This window comes from Eulemur rufifrons, chromosome 18 (assembly GCF_041146395.1).
Source record: "Eulemur rufifrons isolate Redbay chromosome 18, OSU_ERuf_1, whole genome shotgun sequence".
NCBI lineage: Eukaryota > Metazoa > Chordata > Mammalia > Primates > Lemuridae > Eulemur > Eulemur rufifrons.
Genome location: NC_091000.1, coordinates 13,974,156 through 14,000,669, shown reverse-complemented (window position 1 = coordinate 14,000,669; position 26,514 = coordinate 13,974,156). Strand labels below are relative to the sequence as shown.

At 37.8% G+C, this 26,514-nt stretch overlaps 1 protein-coding gene across 1 annotated transcript; it reads right to left on the bottom strand.

Annotated features, from left to right (window-relative positions):
- Positions 1 to 193: 193 nt before the first annotated feature.
- Positions 194 to 22,337, bottom strand: KLKB1 (kallikrein B1). Its single transcript, XM_069493042.1, has 15 exons — positions 22,271 to 22,337; positions 21,590 to 21,648; positions 17,568 to 17,730; positions 16,051 to 16,157; positions 13,679 to 13,838; positions 13,116 to 13,225; positions 8,713 to 8,872; positions 7,840 to 7,949; positions 7,517 to 7,679; positions 7,307 to 7,419; positions 6,974 to 7,142; positions 5,001 to 5,176; positions 3,937 to 4,032; positions 2,109 to 2,248; positions 194 to 1,593 (listed from the first exon to the last, which is right to left on the bottom strand). Exons 2-15 carry the CDS (start codon positions 21,645 to 21,647, stop codon positions 1,402 to 1,404), a joined length of 1,917 nt encoding a protein of 638 aa, XP_069349143.1. The 5' UTR covers position 21,648; positions 22,271 to 22,337; the 3' UTR covers positions 194 to 1,401.
- Positions 22,338 to 26,514: the final 4,177 nt, after the last annotated feature.

The window sequence follows — 26,514 nt, the reverse complement described above, 5'->3', positions numbered from 1 at the left end:
TCCTCTCTGTTTTGCCCAAACTAGGTTATTCCCTGACCAACAGAGGCCAAAGGTTTACCCTGCAAGCATTCCAAAGTCCTGCTCAAACACCCTTTAGCATGATCAATACCGAAAACCTACGATAAAGGATTTTCATTGCAATCCATTATTTTCCCTTTTAAACATAAAACAACATCCACACAGAACAAAGACCAATCTCTTTATTTCATGCAAAAGTAAAAGCTGAAATTGTGTGTTTTTTTAAATCATTTCATGGAATCTAACCAGATTTTACAAAAGCCATTGAGTTCCGAAGTAAATTCTTAACTCCTTAGTTCTTACTGTCCAGTTAGTGCATAACCCAGACCTCACGGTTTTCCTGCAGGCCCCTCTGGCTTTAAGCCCTTCCTACCACTTGGTGTGTCTGTGAGTGTGGAAGGAGAAACTCAATGTCTTTCAGAAAACGTCACTTTTCTCTTTTTCTACTTAAATTGCACAATATTATGTAAATGGCTAATTCTGTGTAAATGTTAGCGAAACTGAACCAGATCAAATGACCAGTGTGATAATCACCGGCAAGTTGGGAAGTTGCATTGCAAAAGGATTCCCATCATCCATTCCAAAGCTACTTACTACCCCCATGAATTTATAAGCCTGAATCTTATGAAATACTTTATACCTAACAATGCTTCTTGAATTAATATTATACCAACCGATATCCACTGAACCCCCAGGGTTAGTGCCCTTTGCAAAGCAGATTCTTTGCCCACCCTGAAGCCTGTGCCTCCTCGGCACGCCCAGCCTGGAACCTCATGGCCGAGCCTGGGTAGCAAAAGTAGGAGGCCGAAAGAAAAGGTGCCCTATTCTCCCAGGTTCAGATAACCTATCTCTGCCTTGTGATAGTGAGCATTATCAGGCAGAACAAAACCCAAGCTTGCTAGCTCTTCGCCCTAAGTGAAGCAGGTGCTAGTAGGTTTCAGTGACCAAGCAGGTGAGACACAGGGAAGAAGTGACACCTCTGAGATATGCTGGGTTCCAGAGGAAGCAGTGAGAGTAGAATGATGGATCCCAGGCACTGTGCTAGAATCTGCAGTCACTTACTGTCAGTTCTGTGGCACAGCCTGAAGGAAACACTTGCTAAGAATTATGCTCTTTTGCCATTTTATTTCACAACAGTCGTGGAGATCTTCGGCTGGGATGTCCCGTGCTTAGCCCCAGTTACAGGTGCTGAATGCATGCCTGGCAAGACATGTCCTCAGCAGCCTTGTGTGCGCCGTCTGTTTTATCCTTATGACAGGATGCGAGGTAGACACCACACTCCACGTGTTGCAGATGAGGACTCCAAGGCTCAGCATCTGACTTGAACCCACAAGGTTGTGAAATACTGCCACAACCCGGGCTCCTCCTCACAGAATAACCTCTTCATGCCAGAGACCTCATCAAAGCGTCTCCATCACCACCCTGAGTTTTCTCTAAAATCCAGTCCACGTACTCAGCGACTTTGGTGTAGACGCCGGGTTGTTCCTTGCGGGCACAGCCTTCCCCCCAGCTGGTAATGCCCACCAAACGCCATATTCCGTTGTGCTTACAAACCAAGGGGCCGCCTGAATCTCCCTGTGTCACAGTGGAAAAAGGAAATGACAAAGTTGTGACAGCTGTGATTCAAATAAGAGACTGCCTTTAAAATTCTGTAGTCGCACCACACGATCACACACACACTTTCTTAAAGTTCTTCGGGTATCTCGTGGGCCTTACGAGCTGTTGGATGTGGCAAAAATCATTTAACTCAGTTGCATTTTCTGTTTCTTCCTTCTTCTATTCCGAGGTAAATCCAATGAAGAAATTTTGACATCATCATCCCAATGCCAAAGAAATCTAATGCTCTTATATTTCAGACAAATTTTTGTATGTATACTTACCCCCTAAATATATACGTATATAGATTGTGACATATATATCATAAATAATATAAATATGATATATATTATATATTCAATTTGTTAAAGGTTACTTATAAAATTATCAGATGATTTGTCTCTGAATTTTTAAAAAACTATAATAAAATATGCAATTGGAAAATATATTTTGAAAGTAGCCTACTGTGCGTTTTTCATAATCAAATGAATTACCTTACAAGCATCTTTTCCCCCTTCTTTATAGCCAGCGCAGACCATCTCTTTGGTTATTTGATAATCTCTGTATCTTTTCTGGCATTCTTCATTTGTTACCAAAGGAATATTTACCTTTTGTAGAGTATTTTGGATTTCGCCTATGACGTAACCAATATATAACTTTAGTGGGAAGACATACAAGTATATATGGTGACAAGACTTAAGTCTTAAAGTCATTCAGAATGGTAAACTTTTCATAAGGGTCATATCTGTGAACAAAAATAACACAGATTGAGAAAGTAGAGTTACAGAGAGAGAGAGAGAGAGTGAGAGGCGCCCACAGCAGCGCCCTGTACTGTTCTCTTCTCTCTCCTGTAGTGTCAGGACAACCCCAGCACCCTGGGCTGACCAGAGACTTTGCTTTCATATTTTCTGCCACCCTCTCTTCTCAGTAGAAGTCTCTCAGAGATCCCTTCTTACATTTATCACCTACTGTCCAAAAGCCTGGACATTCTTACCTTTCATTTTTTTGTTTTATATATTCAAAATTATCATTTATAAATATATCATTTCTGAAAAAAAAAATCTCAAACCTCTGGCAACAGAAGAGTATTTTGTTCTCGGAGTAAATGCAAATGAGCATTTTCCAGGAAGAACAATTTATTTACAGATCATTTAAATTCCATCTGTGTCTACGTTCCCCTTGGATATATGCTGGGAGCTTTCTTTGCTTAGTTAAGGTTACTTTGAATTTCTTCCTGTCTCAAGTTACTAGTAAAAAAATTACAAATTTGAATTACTGAATAAAGGACTCAATCAGGAAAGAGGGAGAGAGCTTGGCAAGGGAGCTCCTTTTGTAAAGAATGACACAAATAATATTCTCTATATTGTCCATCAGGGACATAATTTTGTAAAGGAAGAATGATTTGTTTCCTTAAAAGTTCAAGGGCAATTGAAACACTCCAAATACCCAATAAGCAGGGATTGTAAACATAAGGTTCATAGAAAGAATTCACATGGCCCATAAACTTGGATAGGAAAAAAAATTTATTTTCAATAACCTCCACATGCAGCCTACCGCTGTCTTCAATTATGAATGTAGCAACACAGCAGTGTTAGTGTTACTTATATGGCTTTGCCATCAATAGGGATCACAGGTATTTTAATACCACATTATAGTTATGGAAGATAACTGCAAATATCATTTATGGTCACCACTATTTCAAATTTATGGCAGATATTAGAATAAATTGCTATGTCGTATGCTAATAAAGAAGTGTATATATTACTATAGCACTTTTTAAAAAGCATTTTGATAACTGTATTGAATTTAATTGGTTTCCCTTGAAATCCTATGTATTTTATTTAAGCTTTAAAAAACATCATTAGGGAAGTGGTTCATGGAGTTAATCAGATTGCAGGAAGGGTGCATGGAAAAAAAGATTAAGAACTGGCCAATGAAGAGAGATGGTATTCCTGTCTCTGCCCCACGCCGTCAGCATCAGGGAGAACATGGCATTGGATGTGGGAACTCTGCTAATATTGAGGACCACGTAGGCTTGAGTGGGCTTATTAGCCCTATATGGGTCCAATCCCTTACAGGTAGCCAACCAAATGATCTTTGTGACAAAGTAAGATGCTTAAAAGATTCCCTTATACATTTTTTCAGGCTCAAGCAAAAATACATCTTCTCATGAACCACCGAGTAAGTATTTGGGAACAAATAGATAGGAAAGATCATGAGTTTGGAAGTAATTTTAAACAGAAGCTGATTAACTGATCCATTCCATGTATTTTAACTTTTAAGACTTGCTCTGAGAACAACATTTACAATGTCATGCTGTACCTTTTTCCTCTGAGAAGCCCCAGCCGGTCACCCAGCAGTTGGTATAAATTGTATGTATATCGCCTTTGGAAGGTAGGCATATTGGTTTTTGGAATTCTGAAAGGTAATTTTTAAATTAGAATTTGTTTAAATGAAGTTATGGATATTGTCTTTAAAAATACATCCTTTTCTTTTCCTGTATTCTCTTTCTACAGAGTAGCACCAAGAATAACACTTTTGCTTTCTGCTCAATTTCTAAGGTCAATGATTTGGAACATTTTTCGCCGTCAGAGTCATTTTCACATGATATTTTTGATGTTAGAATTTTCTGCATTAAATAAAAAAATAAAGTCAGAACGCAAATCTACTGTCAAAAACATGTAGAAGTTCTTGGGTCTTATTATGCTATCTGTAATAGTCATAGCAGAGTGTCTATACTGCTCCAGGCATTATTTTAAGTGCCTCAACGTATTAACTTCATTATTGTGACAAACCTAGGAAGAAATTATCATCCTCATTTTTGCAGATGAGAAAATTAGAGGTGCGAAGAGGTAAAGTAACTTGCCCGAGGTCACATAATTGTTAGTGGACACAGATTAGCTTCCTCGGGCTTTGTACCTCCAAAGTCAACACCTCCAACCATGACACTCCAGTCGTCCCAGAGCCTTTTTCTGTGTCAGTCTCTTTTCTACTCAAATTACCCCTGGAAATTACTATCTGTTCCACTTGCCCTTATATATCCCCAGTATTCCTAAGCCCAAAGCAATGATAGTTCCGTTCTGTCAAAGGAAGTCCCTTGCTTCCCAGGTGGCACAGACATTTCCTACGCCTATTATTTCAATAATGCATATGAGTTGTATTCCCCCCTGAAATAACTAATTAAAATTTCTTGCCCCTTAAGTAGAAGAGATTTTATGCCAAGTTACACGGTCTTCACCTCTCTTGCAACCCTCACCTTTCCCTCACTCAACTCCACTAACCAGGAAACAAAGACAGTGTCTGCAGGTGTGCATGCTCATTCAAACCGATGTGAAAGTTCAAACCAGCACCACCCAGCTGCACGGCTTCTTGAAGATGCTACATACCAGTGTAATTCAAAGGAGCATGAAGTTTTATTAAGGCAATGTCATGACCACCTTCTGAGATTTTGTAGTTTTGGTGAACAATAATTTCTTTTATGAGTGAGACAGGTGTTTCTTTTGTAATGTCTGACAGATTTAAAATGCCACTATAAATACGCCAAACATCCGGTAAGGGAAGCCTAGGAGAGAAAAAGAAATACTTGTTAGACTGGAAAGGCTGGCCTTTGATGTTTCCCTTTTTCCTTTCGCTTTCCTTTTCAAAGAGAACTGGGAAGGAAATACAACATACGACATGTTTTTCCCTACCTAGTTTTTCTTCCTAGCAACTTGTCATCACCAACAGCAGCAGTACTGAATCTCTGAACATTTAGTTTAAAACATTGAAAAATGCACCTTTACGTAATTATATCATGTGTACCGCAAGTAAAAATGCAAGAATGTTGCAGTCCCATTCTGAGAGAAACCGTGGTGGGGAGAGATGATAGCAATTTGTCATGGGAAAATCAAGACCGGGTCACCAAACCTGAACGCAATTGCTTTCATCCAAGTCAGAACTATCAAGGTGAGGCTGCTCTTACAAGCCCCTTTAACAGGGCAAATTCAGGAGACTTCAGTGTGGTTTAAAATATTCTATATTATATATCTATATTTTGGACAGTATGGAAATTTAAATTAACTCCTTAAAAGATGAATATATACAAAATAAATCCAAAATTATGATCCAAAGCAAAGTCTTATCTTGCTCCAGAAATAAAATGATAAAAAATTTTTAGGAAATTTTTATCATCATCAAGTGAGTAGTGCAAGACATGATCGCACAAAATTCTGAGGAAATAACAGAGACGTCAGGCGCAAAGGGGCTTTCTTTCAACTAAATCACAGGGTTTCTATGTGTATTTTCTCTTAGGAACTCACGACACTGAGCCTTGGAGAATGAAAATTCTTGGTCCAAAATTGGGGTGCATTTTGTAAAAAGAGACCTGCTATTTTCCACCTCGATGCCTTTTCTTCCAGCCTAACAGCCGTCCTTAGCGAGGCCACATGCAACAGAGCCCCTGTGCCAAATGACAATGCAGAGATGTGTTCCGTCCAGCTGTGCCACCAAGTGCTGTATTTTGTTGGCAGTAGGCTCAGTCCTGGTAGACGTAACTAGGCAAGAATTTCACCATAAGAAAAATACTTGTGTTTATTTTTGAGAGAGATCAAGTGTCTTTTAGTATCCCTTTTGCTTATTCATAGATGTTTTCAATCTTTATATTTCTTATTGAACATGGTAATCATAGCTTATATTTTTGAGTAATTTTTACATTCCAGGTACAGTGCTAAGTATTTTAAGTGTGTCACTTAATCCTTCTAATAATCTTATGAATTAGGTACTACTGTTATTCACATTTCAGATAAAATAAAGCTCAGAGAGATTTACAAATTGCCCACATCTTTCGTAAGTGGCAGAGCTGTCATTCAAGTCCTGGTCTGTCTAACTACAAAGGCTGAATGTCTTAAGACTTAAAAATCCTACCATATGTACTATTTGCCCAATAAAACAGAAATATTATATCAGATTATATACATTGAAATATGTAGAGAAATAAACTATCACATTTTTGTTTTATGGTTATCACTTACCACATTTGTGAATCAAAGAGCAAAAAGTACAATTTCTATAGGCCTGAAAAATAAGTCTTTGAAGAATGCATTAGGGATTGGCAGGCAGAAGGGCAGGGGTGGGCGTTGTTTTATACTCTCTTTTGGCAGGAGTGACATCCACCCAGGGCACTGATGGGTCAGATCGGCCAGCATTCAGACCTTACCAGGTGTTAAATATTTTGAATACCATCGCTGCCTTAAAATATGTTTTACTAAAAGAGAATAACTCACCATTCATGAAGTCACATGACGATGCAGAAACTGATTATAGATTCTTTAAAACAAAAAAATCAAAATAAGACTCTGGATTAGACGCATCCAATACTTACCCAACAAAGCAGTGGGCAGCAGTCAGGACCCACTGGTGTCCGATGATGGACCCTCCACACATATGTCTCCGGGTTCCCAGCTGCACTTGCAGGCTCACCTGCCAGGGCCACTCTCCCCACGAAGAGTTCGTTCCTCCAACAATGCGTGCGTTTGTTTTTGTTGTGCAGACTAAGAGAGTGTTGAAGCAAACAGTTGGAATTAGAAGCGAATCAGAGTCCCCTTCAGCCAAGGAAAACAAGATATGTAATTCCATTCTATAAGACCAAGCAAGCTATCGAAACGACACAGTTGCAGTCCCTTTACGGTTCCAGGAAAATGTGAGGTTTACTCACCAGAGCCGTCCCCAGCTTCACATAGTCTCAAAGAATAGCCAGATCTCCCTTGTGTCCCATATGTAATGCTAGTTGGAGAACCATCCAAAGATAATCTTAAGGAACACTTACACCTACATAAAACAAACAGTATAAAGAGTAAACCTTCACAGAAGGCGAAAGGATATGAAATGATCTTGTCGACTCTTTGAAACATAAAATTTCCCTTACTTTTCTCCCCTACAGTCTTCTGGGAGTAAAGAGTAAGTAAAAAACTGACAGCGAATCATTTTCGTACAAGTCTCTTGGCAAACATTCACTCCATCCACGAAGATCACGCTCAAGTCTTCCCCTCCAAAGTCAACTCCAGAGTAAATTTTGGAATGGCAGGGTTCTGTGCCAATCATAAACAGACAAAGATATACAATGGGAAAAGCAATAAACCACATTTACACAAGTTTTTCACATCTTGAGGATTGTTTCATCACTATTACTTGTTGGAAAATCATAAAATTTGACACATTTTATGTAATATCATTATTAAATCACATTACCAGGTAAAGTTCTTTTGCAGGTTAAAAGGCTATATCCAGATACAGTATTTTCTTGAATAGTAGGGGAACTTGGTGTCCCGCTCCGAGAAGTCTTAAGGAAACAAACATTTCTATTTTTTTTTAAAAAGAATCAAAGAGATAAAAATAAAACTGCATTAAAAACATTAGGCAAATACAAAAGCAGCTCACAACCCAAAAGCAACTCTGAGAATTTTATGCTTCCAAGAAACTCTTTAAAGTAAGTCAGACTACAGGACTTTAATAAATTGCAGAGATTAAATGTAAATCAAGCCATATCTCCCTCTAGAGAAAACTAATAGGCATAAGGGTAACCTGAAGAGAGGGCATTGGTAAAGTTCCACCTTTTAACTGGAAAAACAAAAGACATCAAAGAATAAATTCTGGGGATCTATGCTGCTGATCCTATTATATAACTATAAACCCTTCTCTTAGCTCCATTCTGTTATGTACAGAAAAGGGTGGTTATCTAAAGTAAAGAGGTCACACCACAACTGTAATCTGAGACGGAGAGAAATTAGAGCCAACAAGCTTCAAGGATATACTGCCAATGAGTGGTTTTACTTCAGGCTAATACAAAGCATTAAGATCAGTAAGAAAGATATCAGATCCTTTTTTCCCCCTCCCCATGGCAACTGAATGCTTCATTGATTCAATGGTGTGTTTGTTTTAAGTAAGAGAAGGTAGGTAGAAAAGTCTGCTAATCTCTTAACTAATCTGCACCTGGCAAAAAGGTATCTACTTAAACTGCCACTTCCAGTGTTTGGAGGAAAATGAACAAAACGTTTTAAAAACTCAACCTATAAAATGAAAGCGATGAAAGAACAGCAGCAAACCCTACACAGTCATACTCGCCTTTGTGACTCTACATTCCATGCATTCGTATAGAAGGTAAAGAAGAGGCAGCTGGGATGATAGGTGCAAATGGTTCGACATACAAAAGCATCTGGCGTGAGAACTCTGGCAACATCAATATCTGAAAATGCAACATTCTGGAAAATGTCCATGTGGCAGCCTGTGAATTCACAGAGGGAAGAGGATCCTCAGTAAATGACGTGACACTAAATTTGCTTGTACTTTGTTATAATAACTAAAGAAATCGTGACTATTTATTATTCATAGCACCAAACATCCTAAGTAAGAAAATACCTGTTGAAATATCTTCAAACTTGTTGTTTGTCATTTGGAGGAAAGCAAAATTGGTCTAACTCCAATAAGGGACAAATTTCTATGTCAGAAAAATAAAATAGCTCAACCTATGCTCCTAGCTCCTCCACTACCAATGTAAAACCTTTAAGTTAGCGTGTGTTCATGCTTCCTTTATATTACCTTGACCCTGAATTCCAAGCCTTAGGGACATAGGTTTTATGTTATATTTCCTGAATATTAAGAAAATATTTTAATAAAAAGAGATTAACAAAAATACCAAACAGCTAACAAAAATGTCTTGTGACCAATAAAATTACAACAGGAGAAAATCCACTTTTATTATTGTTATATAATCTTACTTCTTAATTTTGTTTTTGTTCGTGTTCATATTATTTACTCAATTTAATAAATAATTTCTATTAAAATTATGGAAGCTTAAAGAATAATGCTAGAAATTATGGGAAAAACAAAAACAAACATAATTTAAATGAATATAGTTGGATTAAGAAAGAGCAACTCTCATAATCTCTTCAGATGGGTAGTCTAGGAAATTAGATGTCAACTAATTAAATTTTTAAAAAACCAAAAAGATAGACTGTTGATGCTGGAAGGGAACTTATGGGTCATCTATGCCAACCCACAACTGTATTCTCACAAGGACATCCCTGGCAGGTCATTTCACGACTTTTACTTAGACATGTATAGCGACGAGGAGTTCCCTACCTCGTGACAAGGCCCATTCTTTTCTGGACCACCTCAAGTGTTAGGAATCCTTTTCTTATTTTCTTCACACTAGTATCTACCTAGATCTACCCTATGGAACCACACAAATTTGTCTAATTCCTTTTCCAAGGACAGCTCTTCAAAAAAAAAAAAAAAAAATTAAGACAATTATCCTCTTTTTTCAAGTCAAATGTCTTTAACTTCTTCTTTTAATCATTTTTTTATTTTCTGTTACTTCTAGATATTTTACCATCCAGATGCCCTCTTTTGAAGTGCTCCATTTTTCCATTGACCTATACAAAATGTGGAATACAGAACTGAACATAATGTTTCAGGAATGCTCTGACCTGTGCAGATGACGAAAGGGCAGATGCCTCCTTGTTCCAAAGACCATTTTCTCTTTTAAGACTATTTTGTTTGTTTTTGTTTTGTTTTTCAAAAGTGCTATATGATTTTAGTGGGAATGGCAGCGTAAGGACCTCCAAACATCCTCCCTTCCATAAAAGTAATGACAGCATTGGAAAAATTGTCAAAACTAACATATTCAGAACTCTGGAAATTAACCAAAGGCTTATTCTTTCTTGTTATTCAAGAAAAACAGCTGAATATCAGTAAGAACGGTGAGCTTTGTAGGGTTTTAACCTGCCCTATGTACATCCCCTTCCCCTCGGCCCCACAATCACAGGGAAACCCAGCAGCCGAGCAGATGCTGGGAGGGTCAGAATGGGGCTGGAGCTGCTCCAGAGGCTCATTCCCAGATAACCGCCTGGCAGTTCCCTGGAAAATCCCACTGACAAGGCTTGAAGTTATTTGGCCTGACCCAGAGCTGCCCAGTGTTACTAGCCTTTTCCTTGGGTTCATTTGTCAAAAAAAAAAAAAAAAAAAAAACATGATAGTTATATAACATTGCAGCTGCCCAAGGCGGCAACAGCAACCGAGGCAAGCAACATGCCAGTGAAAAATCTTAAAAGGAAAACTTGTGGAAAGAGATGTCCATAGGGAGGTTTGGAAACCTCTGACATATTCTTGGGAATCTACGAGGCCACATGCATGTATAGAGTTACGTCCGTGCCCAGGGCTGCGCGCAAGCCTATGAAAGACCTGATAAAACCCCAAGCTCCTGCCTGTCCGTGAGCTCTCTGAGCTCTGAGAGCTCAGTGCCAGCAGGAAGTAAAGGCTATGAGCATTGAAGCCGTGCCTCAACAACAGAGCCCTTGTCAGGAAACTTGGAAAGTCTGGGAAACTTATTGGTTCTGGGCAATTAAGAACATCTTTGTCCAATGACTAACTGTTAAGAAAATCAAGCAGAGATATCAATAAATGTGAATGGCTTGAATTGCCCACTGAAGAGACATAGACTGGCTGAGTGGATTAAAAAACACAAGCCAAGTATCTGCTGTTTCCAGGAAATGCATCTTACCCACAAGGACACATTCAGACTCGGGGTGAAGGGTTGGAAAACAATCGTATGGGCAAATGGAAACAAAAAGAAAGCTGGGGTAGCTATTCTTGTATCAGATAACATAAACTTTAAAGCAGCAAAAGTAAAGAAAGACAAAGATAGTCACTATATAGTGGTGGAGGGAAAAATCCAACAAGAAGACTTAACAATTCTTAATATTTATGCAGCCAAAACAGGGGCACCCAGACACATAGAGCAAACCCTGATTGATCTAGACAACATGATAAACAGTAATGCCATAGTAGCTGGAGATTTCAACACCCCATGGACTGAACTGGACAGATCCTCCAAGCAGAAAATAAGCAAAGAAACAATGGACTTAAACAGATCTCTAGAACAAATGAATCTAACAGACATCTACAGAACACTCCACACAAACAAAACTGAATATACATTCTTCTCATCAGCTCATGGAACTTTCTCTAAAGTTGATCACATCCTAGGCCACAAATCAGATCTCAACAAATTTGAAAAAATAGAAATTATAGCATATATCTTTTCAGACCACAGTGGAATAAAATTAGAGATCAATTCAAACAGAAACACTCACCTCTTCACAAAGTCATGGAAATTAAACAATCTATTGCTGAATGACTATTGAGTCACTGGATAGAGATTGAGCCCATCCTTCAAAGTGAAGTATCACAAGAATGGAAAAACAAACACCACATGTACTCGCCATCAAATTGGTACTAACTGGTCAACATTTAGGTGCTCACATGAAAGTAATATTCATTGGGTGGGAGGGGGGTGGTGGGGATGGGTAAACTCACAACTAATAGGTGCAGAGCATACTCGATGGGGGATGGGCACGTTTGTAGCTGTGGCTTGGGTGAGGCAAAGGCATTATATGTAATCAAAATATTTGTACTCCCATAATATTCTGAAATTTAAAAGTCAATAAATAAAAAAGTCAAAATTAAAAAAAAAAAAAAAGAAAAAAGCTAGACACAAAACACCACACATTGTATGACTGCGTTTATATTAAAGGTCCAGAACAGTCAAGTCCATAGATACAGAAAGTAGACTAGTGGCCATCAGGGGATCGGGGGAGAAGGGAACGGAGAACGACTGCTAATGGATATAGCTTTTCCTTTGGGGTGATGAAAATGTTCTGGAACTAGATAGTGGTGATTGTTGTACAATTTTGTGGTTATGCTAAAAACCACTGAATTATACACTTTGTACACTTTAAAAGGTTTAATTTTTATGTTATCTAAATTATATATCAAAATTTTAAACCTACTGTGAAAAATAATACATGCTACATCAAAATACCAAACTCCATAGGAGAGAATCATATACAATGGACACATTATTCATACAGATAAAAATTAAGTTTTCATGAGATTTTCAGCAGTTCCACTAGGGATTCTCAACTGTATCCTTTAAATCTTCTTATATACTACTAAGTCTCATCTTTCCCATGTGTACATATGGTCCTAAGAGCTTTACACTTATCCACATTAAATAAATGCAGTACTTTAAACCCAATATCTTAACCTATTAAAATTGTTCTTATTTTGCTCTTCTAATCTAATATGTTGGGCAACCCTCCTGTCAGTCTCATATATTTTTAGATATTTTGGTCATGTAACCAATTGATTTATAGAACATTCTCAATTTCAAAGAAGCCATCTGGTTATCCTCAGAAACCACGATGTTGCTCCCTGTAATTGCAATGTTACTAGGCCATCTTTTTCACCCAGAGGTGTCTCTCATAGGGACCCTGCGAGTATATCAGGCCCACCCAGATAGTCCCGAATCATCTCCCCATTCAAAGTCCTTAACTTAATCTACAAAGATCCTTTTGCAGAGTAAAGTAACACATGCACAGGTTTTAGGCATTAGCACACAGACGTCTTGGGGGAGCTCTTATTCTGCCTACTGCAATCACAGAGTGAAACGGTAGTCACACAATTACCAATTTCCGAAAGTGCACAGGGCTTCAGGGAGAATCCAGACACTACATTATCCACCACCTTTATGCTGGTCGGCGTTCCACTTGGACTTTGCTTTAATAGGCAGTTGTTCCTGAATGTGAAGAGAAGAGGTCACTTTGCTTGCTAAATTTTGAGGAGCATGCAGCAGTCCAGGTAATATTTGACATTAAAATAGACCCATAGGCAATGGAAAATAAACAAGGCAATTAGAACAATGACCCTGATAATGAATGAGTTAGGGAATTGCGTTGTTAATCAAACAAGCATCCTTCTCTGCAGAGGGCAAGTTAGGGTGAGAATGTGGTGGGAAACATTATTCTACAACACACTAAACCTTCATCTGATAAGCACAGCCTGTTTGTGGACCAAATGGACCTTACTCTCTTCGGGGAAGAATGACACTAAAATTGAGTAAGTAAATAAGGAAAGTAGTTAGGTCTAAAAGCCCTGTTTGGTTTTCAGTTAGAAAAAAAGAGGTTATGAAGAATACAATTAAACCCTAGAAGCACCATCATAAAAAACAATCACTACTCATTTTACTCACCGGTACTCTGCATTGGAAAATGCTTGTGTGGCATATGTGAAAAATTGGCAGTGAATATTATTGGTGCACCATTTTTGGCATTCTTCAACACTGTTAACCTTAGACACATTAATATTGGCTCCTCTCATATCAATTCCTTTATAAGTGTCTTGGTGGCAAGCTGTACAAGTACAACACACAGAGCAAATCCAGTCAGTTTCCTTTCTAGAGGTAACATCCTCATGTACCATTTGGGCAGGGTAGTTTTGAAGGATAATATCTAATTTTTGGAAACTGCTCTGTTCATTAGAGGCTTAAAAATTTGTATGTTCCTAAATTATGAAACTCTGCTTGAACTAAATATAATCTGATATTTTTCTCCCCTAAAGTACTAGCTTGGAAAAAGGGTTACTTTGCCTCCTAAACCACAAGGTGCATGCAGCAATATAAGTAAATTCCACGCTGAAATTATCAATGGGCACTAGAAAATCAACAAGGCATGAGGAACCCACTTCCATTCTTGCTTTAAAATTGTGTTAAATTCTATTTGAGTACATTTTAAATTGTAATTTATCTTACACGCAAAAACGTAGATAATTCTTTTAACAAATAGTGAACCAAATTAAACCCCCTTTTTAAGACTCAAATTTGTTAGTTAGATTCTTGGTTAAGGAAGCAGTATAAACCATCATCTATTATATATAATTTTCCACTCCTAAGTATGGTTGAAATCATAAAACTGAATTTAAGAGTGGGGAGGGCATAAAGTATACAAACTAGCAGGAGAACCATCTATTGAGATGGGCAAGGAGGTGGATTATTCACAGTGCTTCATAAACAAAGGAATTTGCAGATTATAGAAACGAAATCTCTTTCCAATTTTGCTGCACATGAGAAAAGAAACAGCCTAAGAGTTGGAATGGGATACTTAACAAACAAAAACTTTTCTGTATGGTTATCTGAAAGTTATAAACCTACTTCTAAATGTTTTTTGACTGAGTTTAGAGGCTTTATGTACCTACTAGCAATTTTTCACTTTAATTTAAGATGTTTGGGGACAGTTAGAAAGGGATATTACAATGAAGCTCAGTGGGTAAGACTTTTTATTTGTTTGTTTTAAGATTAAGTTTTGGAATAAATTAACAATAACTAAGGAGTATTGAGAAAGGTACAATATCACTTTTCCTTTAAATTTTGCTATAAGATATAATAATTAGAAATAGCACTTAATTTACTAATTTATATGAAATTGTATTAACATATAAATTTGATCTTATAAAAAAGGAAATGTGGTCCACCTCAGGTAAACTACACCTGTTAGACTGGCCAAGTCAGGCCCCCATATTTATAACTAAGGCGGTAACTGGTTACAATGCAAATAACAGGCTCAGAGTGTGTGTGTGTTGAAGGGATGGTGCTAACGGCGGAGGAAGGATGAAATATTTTAAAACATCTGAAATTTGAACCTACAAAATTAACTGTGCATTATAAATACAAAATATTAATAGTAATGATGTACAGTCGCAGCACGGTTATTTTAGGATTCAACACATCAGTTGAGAGCATCTTTTTGGCACTTTTCACTTTCTAATTAGTCCCAATCATGCTAGAGAAATACTTCATTTGTCTCAAATGTATTAGGATAGTGTTGGAAACTGCTTCCCAATACATCAGTAGGAACAGGTGTCAGAGTCAAAGTTCTCCAGCATCTTAGTCCTCATATTTGTTTTAAAAAGTATCATTCTTAGCAAGATTTACAGAAACCAGTTCTTCAATTTGGGCTTAATGGTATACGACAGGGTTCCTTGCTTGACCTCAGCATCATTGACATTTTGGGCCAGAAAATTCTTTATTGGGGGGACTGCCCTGTGCCTTGTGGAATGTTCAATATTATAGCGTCTCTGGCCTCTATACTCACTGAATGCTAGCAGCATTCTGCCTTGTTGTGACAACCGAAAGTGTCTCCAGACATTGCCAAGTGTGCCCTAGGGGAAAGCACAAAATCACTTCGGAAAGAGAGTGATTTTGAGAACCACTGTGTACACATTATCCTCAAGTGAACCTGGGAGAGAGATGTTCCCTGCATTTTCTTTAAGATTCTTATCTGGAATCAAGGCGAGACTGTTGTTTAGATGTGTACTCACTTTCCACAAATCTTAGGCTTTAGTGCTAACTCATAAGTAATAGAGGCTCATTAAGTATGTGTTGACTGATGAAGACGAGGATTGTCCAGATATTGGAATATGGTTCACTCTTTTATGTCCAGAATACTGCCCTGTTATCTTTCTGAGTGTTCACTTTCAAAAGTCCATAGCAGTACAGACATTGAGCAAAATCTGCTCTAAGGCAGATCCATTATTGACTCAAATTTAGTTAAGAAATCCACATCTTACCATTTATTTGATGACCACATTGCTTTAAGGAATGTCCAGAAATTGCACTTGCTCGATGCATTCTTGGCAGTGTTCCTGTAACACTATCTTTCAAGAAGCAACCAAACCTGTTTGTAAAAGTAGCTTCACTTAGGAAGTAGAATAATAAACATACATTGAGGAAATATCTAGCATTTTCTATGCACTAATAAATAAAGCTTAGAGTAAGAAAAATAATACAGCTTCTCTGACACTTGCTAAAAAGAACTTTCTTAGAGGTAATTTTATAATATCTAAGGTCTCTGTGATACCTAATATCAGCATTGTTTATCTTTACATTCATAATTTTTTAAGCATAGAAAGACAACCATAGTGAAGAGTTAATTATTTATCTTGTGTTCCTAAACTTTCAGGCAGCTTTGTTCCCACCTAGTGATTGCTTTTGTAAACACTTTCATTTACTTAAAAAATTAAATCAGTGATAAAAGTTAGATCCGTGTACAGTATTCATCTTTCTTATTAACTCCTTATAGTCTACACTTAATGGAAGACTTCTTTCTGTCTTAAATGTCAACCTTAATGTTAATTTCATTATTTACACGAATTGTAGAACCCAACTCAACTTTTAGTATGACGACTCTTACATACAGTCTGGGTTTTCTGTGAAAATTTAATATGTAGGATCAGAGAATAAATATCCACTTCTTAGTTCTTAAACTCAAATAAAATGAAGATGAGAGAATAGAATTATGGATATTGAAATGGGAACAACAAAGAAAAGTTTATTCTGGATAATGATCAAAATGAAAGAAAATTAATATGAAAACTGTGGTAGTACATAATAAGAATGTTTCATGACCTAAAAAGATTTTTAATTACCAACAATTTTTGCCAATATTCTTACTTTTACAAATTACCAGTTAATAATACATATGCATATGTGCACGAGCGCACACACACACACACACACACATGGGCACACACACTCACACTCCATATATACCATCATATCACAGGTGCCCAAATCGGCTCACTATAGGCACCATTCAAACCCATCCTCTCCCAAGATCACAAGTTCTGGATCTTACTCAATTATATTCTCAAAAAATGCTTGTCTTTTGTCATATTTTCTTAGTACTGTGCTATCCACAAATGTGACTATAGGTCAGACACTTATTTTCTTATTCAGGTGAAATGTTCACCTGTTAGTAGACCCTGTCAGTTTATGACACAATCTCTTAACCAAATGATTTTCAAGCATTTTTCTTGAGGCTTTGGATAGAAAAATACTGGCTTCTACTGCTTTAAAGGAATGTAGTGATTGTTCAACTGCAGATTTCCAGGCCCAAGAGACTTTGGTTCAGTAGGTTTGGGCTGTGGCCTGAGTCTGCATTGGTATGAACCGGATGATTCTGATGAAGCTGGTCTTTGAACCTCATTAGAGAAACAACCCTGAGATACGCTATACCTTTTTGCACACAACTGATTCCACCTTGAAAAATGACTGACTTCTCCAACAATGAAATATCAACTTTTACCTTTTCCCTGCTTCATTAGTTGAACTTGCTGGAAGAAAACTGAATAGCAAACACTTAGGGTGGAATGTGCACACCATCTGACAGTGTTGGGCACTTGGGGTGTACACAGCAGTTAGATCCCCACCTCTGAAGAAGGTGTTTTCATATAGTTGAATCAGACATCCTGTAATATAATCATAAAAAAATTAATTAGGAATAAATGCAAACAATAATTTTAATAGAAATATATCTGTGGTCTGAGCCTTCTTATTTTGTCCACTGACCACCTAAAGATCTTTATGAAATATATTAAGATTACTATTTGAACAATGTATGTATGTTATTTAAAGTCATTTTCTGGGTACTTCTGTATAAAAAATTTGATTGATTTTTATTAAATCATACAATAATTTGCACATAAGTTATCCATAATAAAATACAACTATAGCTTAGTTTCTCCCTGTTGCCTAACATGCTATGAAAATTTAATTCCTTAAAAATAACAATATTTGATCTATTTTCAAAACACTTTTGTGACAAACATTTTCAGTAGTTATTACAACTCTCTAAGGGAAGCTAGAGGCAGGCTTTATTATCTGCATCTGATTTTTTTTATTTTAAGAAAGAAGTCTCGGGTGCATAGACTTTCCCTAAATCCATACAGCTAATTAATGTCTTGGGACATAAATCCAGCCCTTCTGACTTCCAATCTTATCTCTTTTTCTAGCATGCAATGTTAAATGTCACTCCTCATCGCAGTCTAATTCAAGCAAACTGATAGTTATTAAATGTTTGTTTTTATACATGCTCATTTTTTTAGATAGTTCAAGCAATGCACGCATATGCTAAATTGAAAATAAATTTTGCACTATTTGCTGTTTGGAGTTAATCACAGCTCTAAAGTACCTTGCACCCTACATATTATTAGAGAATTAAATGTCCTTACTGGCTTTAAAATATGAATTTGTATTTATCTTGAAAGACCCACTTCAAGGTGTGCTTACTAAGCTTCCCAGCTCGGGTAGCATGTTCATTTTAGTCAGTCAACTGTCCATTTACCATGCCATATTCCAATGACAACCTTGTCTATTCCCTAGAGAGGTAGTCACTCTTCAATTTAACTAGTGTCTATTTTTGTATTGCCTTTCAGGGAATGGGCAGGGTAGACAACATGCATTTCATTAAGCCTGAAGATTAACATTCCTCTGCACTATCCTGCCCCTCTGGGGATTCTGGCTCTGGGCCTCCTTGTGACAATTCAACCCCTCAAAGTTGCTTCTCTGCCTCTCAGAGGTGTGGCTAAAGTGACTACCTCTTGGGTAAGGTTTATATTTGGAAAGAGCACAGATCTCTTCAGGTGGAAGCTTTTGGGAATACAAGTGTATTGCCTAGATTTCATATACACACAAAACACTGAGTGGTTGGTCCAGTGACAATGCTAGTTAAAATGAGGTCTGTTTTTTAGACAGTTAGTATTTTTGGCTGATTCATAATTATCAAGCCATCACCCCTCCCCCCATCCCAATGCAAAACAAGGGTACAAACAACAGCTGTTGCTAGCCTGGGAATTCCTGTGCTGCAGTAGAGCATTTTTGAACTACTGTGTGACTCAGTTGATGGAAGAGGGTGACTAGGAACATACTAACTTCAGAGCTGAATGGAAAGAAACTTCTATTAATAGTAGTTGTTCTTGCTTATTCTTATAAGTTGGTAATGATGGTGATGGTGAGGATGACGACAGCCTTGTTTGTATTGTATTTAAAGTGTATATAAAGCACTGTTACACATGTTAGCTAATAATAACCATGGCACTGACAGCTTTCACATGGGTTACCATGTCCATGGACACTGGGTAGGTTATTCGGTTGTGTTAGAAAACTACATGATCAATAATAAGAAAAGCATTTTAATATTTAAAAATTAGGTGACAGACATGAAAAGATAATTTGCAAAAGAAACACCAGTGACTAGTTAAGTATATGAAAAATGGTAAGAAATCACAAATATAGGCAAGTTAGAACAGCTAGATGTCATTTTACCCATGGGATTAGCAAAACTTAAAAATTACATAACCAGTGTTCATGTACCGATTTTGATTGCAAGTGATGGAAAACCTAGCTCAAAATGGCTTGAGTGCAAATGAAATTTATTGGTTCAGAAGCCAAAAAGTCCATGGTGAATATGGCCTCAGGAATAACTGGGCACTGTGCTCAACTGACAGCATCAGTAGACAGTCTGTCTCCATCCTTTTGCTCTGGCCCATGGTGTTGCCATTGGTCTCGAGCTCCACATAGTAACAAGATAGTACCAGCAGCTCAGGCTTCTGCATTCACTTTTATTTCAAGTCAAATTGGGGAGAAAAATGTCCTATTTCTAGAAGTTTAAGCAAAATTGGCCTTGTGGTGAGACTTTGGCTCTGACTGGGTCACCGCAGCCAGCAGGGTGTGTGCACTTCCTGGGTCAGGCCTGACTGAGCCATAAGCCCCACCCTGGTGTCTGCAGCAGCAGCAGGGGCACCAGAGCTACCTGGACCCAAACTGGGAGGCAGCTCCTCAGAAATAAATTAGGATACTGTTTCCAGAAAGGTGAATGTATGCCAGCCCACGAAAAAATGGCTGCCTATTAGAGTTGGCCTAAGTGGAGTAAATGAACACACTCATAAGCTGGTGGAAAAAGTCAACTGGGGAATAACCTTTCTGAAAGATAATTTCATGGTGCATGCCGTTAAACCTTCAAAAATTTTCACACATTTGTATCTAGTATTTTTGTTTGTAAAAATGTATTCTACAGAAATAATTGAACATGTGTGTCAGAATGTACATACAAAAATACCATATAAAGGGAAGAATCCCAAGCTCCAAAAAACATGATACATATTGTTTTGCATTAAAAAATAGCTATAAATGGGAAACACGAGTTAAAGAGTATCTGTAATTAATAACATCTGTGTAAATGTGTAAATGGTATAAGTAGAAAAATATCTGAAAGACTAAACAAAAGATTTTTAGCAATGGCTATTTCTGCATTTGGGGACTATAGGCAATATGTACTTTCTAATTCTCTGCTTATTTACACCTCTAATTTTTCTAGCGTAATCATTTATTATTATTATTTTTTTGCAAAAGGAAAAAAATGCTGGTCCACAGCATTTCTGGCTTCTACTCCTTCCTGGCATTCAGTGGGTTTGTACACGCTAATGATTATGTTTCTGAAGGTATTAGGGTTGATGGGACAAATAGAGGGGAGTTGTGATTTAGGGGAAAAAAGCTTTTTCCTGAAAAAAAATTATATATCTTTACAATGTAAATCTTACCCATAGGTGTTTATCTTTGCGATACATCTGGGAGGTAAGTAAATACTCACCGTGGTATGGCCATGTTAAGTCACCATAGACTCAGAATTGTGATCCCAAGAAAACTCCACTCTACAATGACTAATGAAAAACAGTGCCTAGAATCATTCTTTTTCTCTGAAAATTAATGGAATGGATAGAGAATGAAATAAGATCAAAACTTGGTGTTGCAGACTATTCACCTAGAACTATTCAAATGGATGGTTTACTAAGTTAAATTTAAACCAGGCACTTTCATTTCTGAAATGTTCCTAAGTGGCCTAGAGTAAAAATGACCTAGCAGATATTTGGATTGGACTCAGGCACCATAAAACGTCTAGCATTCTATCGAATTTTCAGTTAAAGTTTATTTTTTTTAAATGTTGATAATAAAAATAGAGGGCAAATTTTTTGTTTTGAGATCGGCTTTGTAGAGCATCATCTCCAAATAGAAGTTTTTGTTAGCACAAACTCTAAGACAGTCTCCCTTCTAAGCTCCTCCCCTTGGTCTGCAACGTGTGTCTAGGACAATATATCTGGAAAGTGGTACTTGCCTCTGAACATTAAAAGCATAGGTGTCCTCAATTAGCAGGGGCTGTCTCCTTCCCTAAAGCTGTACTGTTCAATAGCTTTCTCCAGGGGTGCTTTGTCTTGTTTATCTACTCCTTTCTTACACATCCTTAACTTTGTGTTTTGTGGATAAATCACTTACCACAGGAAACTGTAGCAAACAAGGAAATGAAACAAGCTGTTTGCCTGAATGAAATCATCCTAGAAAAGAAAACAACACATACATAACTCTGCTGATTTTAGATCAATTTAAAGTATATTTAACATGAACCTTAATTTAAGGTGATATATATTTTCCTGTGAATGTCTGAATTGCAAATCAAAGCACACAATTCCAAGGATAGAGAACAAGGGTTTCTGTACATTTTATGTCTAAGGACTGGAAAAATTTATAATGCTTCCCAAGATACGAATTGAGACCTCTAGGCTACTATTGTGTTTATTGCTGATTTGCCACCTCTGTTGCTAGTCATTCTGGAAAAAGAATTGGTAGAGAGAAATTAAAGTGTTATAAAACCGCTTGATCTGAGCAAAACAAAAATTATTGTAAATAACGGCAATAGTACTAACCCAAAATTCCGAAGTAAAAAAAAACTTTGAAAACACTAAAACCCATTTTTAAAATTTTACAACAGTCGAATATTAGCTTTGATTTTGAAATATCTTACATTTAAATATTTCCACATATAATAACATTAGTTCCTTCTAGACTCTCTAAATAATCAGGAAATTAGAACATAAACTAAGAGTTTCTTCATAAAGTAAAAATTGTAGTTCAAAAGCCCCACTTTATTTGGAAGCAATCAAGATAGAAATTTGCTACCTGAAGGCACAATTGCTTTTGTGGTTCTGGAGATGAGGAAGTCTCTTGCCACTTAAAAATGAACGGTCTTCAAGCTGTTCTAATGTGGCACTGCAGGCAGTATTTGCTTGGCTCTAATATTGACTTTGGGCTTCTGCCAACAGTTTCAACTTTTTGTCCTGTCAACATATTCCATGAACCCCTATGTCTGTGTTCAGCTATTAAACATATTAACTATTTCAGGGAGTGATGTCAGCAAGACAGCAGAATAGGAGTTTCTAGCACTCATCCCCTTGTGGAAACATCAGTTTGAACAACTCTCCATGCACAAAAATGACTTCACAAGAGCTAAGGAATCCAAGTGAGAGGTTACAACACCTGGTTCCAGTACAGAAATAAGAAAAGATGCATTGAAGAGTATAGAAAGGACAGTTTCACCTTACTAGTGTCACCCATCCCCAAGCCTGGGCAGTACAACATGGAGACAGATACCCTCTGCATAGGGGAAAGAGAGTGAAGTGAACACTCAACTTTCCCACACATCTCAAGGACTAAACCCATCCCACTAAATCCCAGCACCAGCCCAGCACCTGCAGCCCCAAGTACCATGCTGACACCCACAGACCTAGCCTCCAAGCCCACCACAGTGCCAGATCGGCCTCTGTGGCCCCAGGCCCAGGCTTGCCCCAGACTGGGCAAGCCCCTGGGACTCCAGGCCCCAAGATGGTCTCCAAAGACCTAGACTCCAGGCCTGCCCCAGCTATAGCCCGGCCTCCATGACTCCAGTCTCCAGACCAGCTCTAGCAGCCCTAAGCTTTAGGTTGGTACCCATGGGCCCAGACACCAGGCCGGCCCCTGTAGATCCAGCTGGCCTTTGTGGACCCAGGTGCCAGGACAGCCTCCATGGACTCAAGAACAGGTGTATCCCCATAGACTTAGGTGACAGGTGACCCCTCTATCAGTCTGGCCCCTACAGACTCAAGCTCAAGGCCTATCCCAGCACCAGGTCAACCCCCAAGGATCCAGGCACACCCACACATAAGATCCAGGCACCCCTCCAAACCTAGCTTCTGGACCTGCCTGCCTGAGAACTCTACCAACAAGCCTGCCCATGTACCCCACCAGACAGCTTGCCCAGAATCTCTGGATAAACTGACTTTCCCCAGACCCCTGAATGTCTCTAGTACTTGGCAGACATGTATTTAATGGAAGAGTAAAATGATGAATAAATAAGTAAATGAATAAGGAATTAAATGTTCTTTAAAAAGAAAAACAGATTGAGGACTGGAATGTCCTTGTATCCCAGTTGTGGACCATCCCATTCACACAGTAATATCACAATCCCACTTGTAAGCTGTTACAAGCTGCTAGTCTTAGATGACACTGAAAATGATTGTTGGACTAATCCTGATGGGTCCTAGTTCTGCTGAAATGTTTTATGGTGGGAGCAGATGTTCTCTTGAGGGTCTATCCAATTGCATCAAAATGAGACACTACAGTCCTTGGCTTTCAAAAACAACATTGCTTTTGCTAGTGGCAAACCAATATTTGTTGCAACATCGAGCATTATTGATAGCAGTCATAATTAAGTAAGGCAAAGAAAGCTTGAAAGACTGAAGTACAATCCCACTCCTGGGAAGATGTGGCCGTATGAAAAACTTAATTGTGCCTGAGTGGTTTAAATGTCTTAACTTACTATATTTCCATAAGCATAAAACTTAAAACTGGGATTGACTTGAGCCAGAAAGGAGGTAAAGCTTGTAAGTAGCAAAAAAAAAAAAAAAAGTTAACCTCTTTCCCATTCCTGTGGGAAAGACTCCTGTGTCTAATATTCTTTACCATTGGGCTAAAACATATATTTTAAAACTATATATGGAATTTGAAAGTAAACTTAAAACATTCTAGAGATAAGACAATCATGTCTAAAGATTGTGATTACTTTTCTTCCTGATAAGCTCTGTACTGTCTATATGTCCCTTATTGAAGAAAATAAGTTATCACAATATTTTCATATAGGAATCTGAGTTTTATTTTAGTATAACCTTTATTTCTATGAAACATAAGTTGACCAGTATCAGGAAAGACAGGGATCAATAATGTAGACCTCAACAAAAAGAAAGTGATGGGTGAAAAAGAGAGATAATGATGAGAAGAAGAAAGAAAGTGCCAAAAATGTATCTCCTAGGATTGAAAGAACAGGATAAATAGCTAAAGGCTGGAATTAATTCAGAAATTGAATTTGGCCCAAAGAAATAGCTATTTGGTGAATTTCTGGACAAGAAATTGAGGATGAAATGCAACCATGCCATTGTTAGTAATTACAGATGGGAGATCTGTCCCTAAAATTTGGAATACAGCAAGCCAGAAGGAAAACCTGATGAATCTGGTTTAATTAGAAAAGGAGAAAAATGATAATTAGTGGGGGGAGTCATCAAGGTGAGGACAAGAAACTAGACTGAGGTGTTAGGCTAAATCTGGCTGTATTCTAAAATGAAGCCCTGTAACTTTAATTTTCCTTCTATCTAGAACAGAAAATAGCATTTTCTCAAATGCTATTGCATTTAAATGGCTAGTAGACATACGTGCTGATAATCCAGTCTTGGGGAGAGTTATTGACCAGCACAAAGAAAATAGATCATGTCCAAAGAATGAGGGCTCTTTCTTTATCCTGAAGCTGACCTGAGAAACACCAAGTCGTTTTTGGTTATAAACTGAAAGACAATCAACTCAGGCAAAATGGCTATATACTGGCTCTTGGGTTCCAAAGTAAGGTGGCCAACGAAACAGTGGGCAGGGCAGACGTGCAGCTGAGCCTCAGCCCCATCTGGAACAGGGGGCTCAGACCCCTCCAGGACTCTGTTTCTTCTCTGCTGCTTCTCTGTTCATCCCCCTTGTTTCCCCTCCTAGCAGCTGCTGCAGAGGTTCATCTGCTGATTGAGCTCGAGCCTCACAACCTGATGTTTCCACCAAAGGAGATTAACCATGTCTCTTCATTTCCAGCTGGGAAAACCCAAGGGGTGAACTCTGATTTGACCCCATTTGTGCGATCACCTAAGAACATGGCAGCTCCAATTAGAACCACATCTGTACAGTATGTATGTGATGGAGAAGCAAAAGAATGAGAACAGAAGAAAATGGGGGAATTTATCATAGGATAATTACAAAAATAAAAAGGGTGATGTTCCTAGTATAAGGGGGTTTCTAGGCAGACTAAAAAATTTTCAATGTTTCTATCACGCATCTCATTAGATGCTAGAAAGAAATTTTGATCTTCTAGGTACATTCCAGGATAAAAGTCGATCTTTTTGTGACCAGCACAAAGAGAAGACCTATGTTTCTTAATTGTGAGAGAGGACAGTTGGTCCAGAAATCGACATTCTTCAGTTGTCCGTGAGAGTAAATAGAGCACCAGCTCAACAGTCTATCACCTGGAGCGGTTTCTAGACTTTCAATCTGTGGGACCCAGTGATGCTTGTGGGTTTTGCTGATTCCCGGGTAGCCCTAAGAGATTTCGCTTTCTGCTATCAGCTGAGTAAAATGCTCTGGTGATTCTACTTCTCCTCTAATGTATTCTTCAGAGTCAGGGACATTCACGATCAGTCTATGTCAATGGCTCAGGAACACTTTTGTTAAAAAATCTGTGTGTCACTGATGACATCAATTCAAAAGTGCTATTATTGCCCATTATGAATCAGCCACCCACTGATGTATTTTTAAAAGTTATCTATGTTTCAGACTGACATAAATTCTGAGAATAAAATGTAGCACCCACATTTAAAATGTAATTTGTTTTTCTTGAGATACCTCTTTTAAGCAGGAGCAAGACAAATAATGGGGACACAGATATTTGATCATATTCTTATTTTGAAAAATCAGCATCTGCATTTCAATACTGTAGAACATGACAAAATAATTTTTCAATTCCTACTCTGACACGATTTAAATGAATTACCAATTAAAATATGACTAACAAATTATTCTGGGACCAAATGAAGATCTTAGGCCAAAAGGTAACATTAAGCAATGTTTTACTTTAAATTTAATTTCATGTCTCATATAGGGTCACAAAAAATAAAAAAGTCAAGTGTTAAATATAAGTGCAAAAAATTAAGAAATAATACCAGATTCCATGAATGCAATTTCAATTATGTAAAATCACCTGAGAAAGAGATCTACATATATCCATTTTCTAGATAACAAGATTAACCATTTGATGGGAATCTTTTCCCACTGTATAACCCTCCTTCCTTGACTTTTTCTCATCA

Bases quoted from the DNA above. Each gene is read 5' to 3' on its own strand.
- KLKB1 (XM_069493042.1), bottom strand. From the start codon at position 21,647: ATGATTTCATTCAGGCAAACAGCTTGTTTCATTTCCTTGTTTGCTACA. The intron at 17,731-21,589 runs GTAAGTGATTTA...ATTATATTACAG, and splicing joins GTTTGCTACAGTTTCCTGTG to GATGTCTGATTCAACTATAT. The intron at 16,158-17,567 runs GTAAAAGTTGAT...TTTTACAAACAG, and splicing joins ACTAATGAAGCAGGGAAAAG to GTTTGGTTGCTTCTTGAAAG.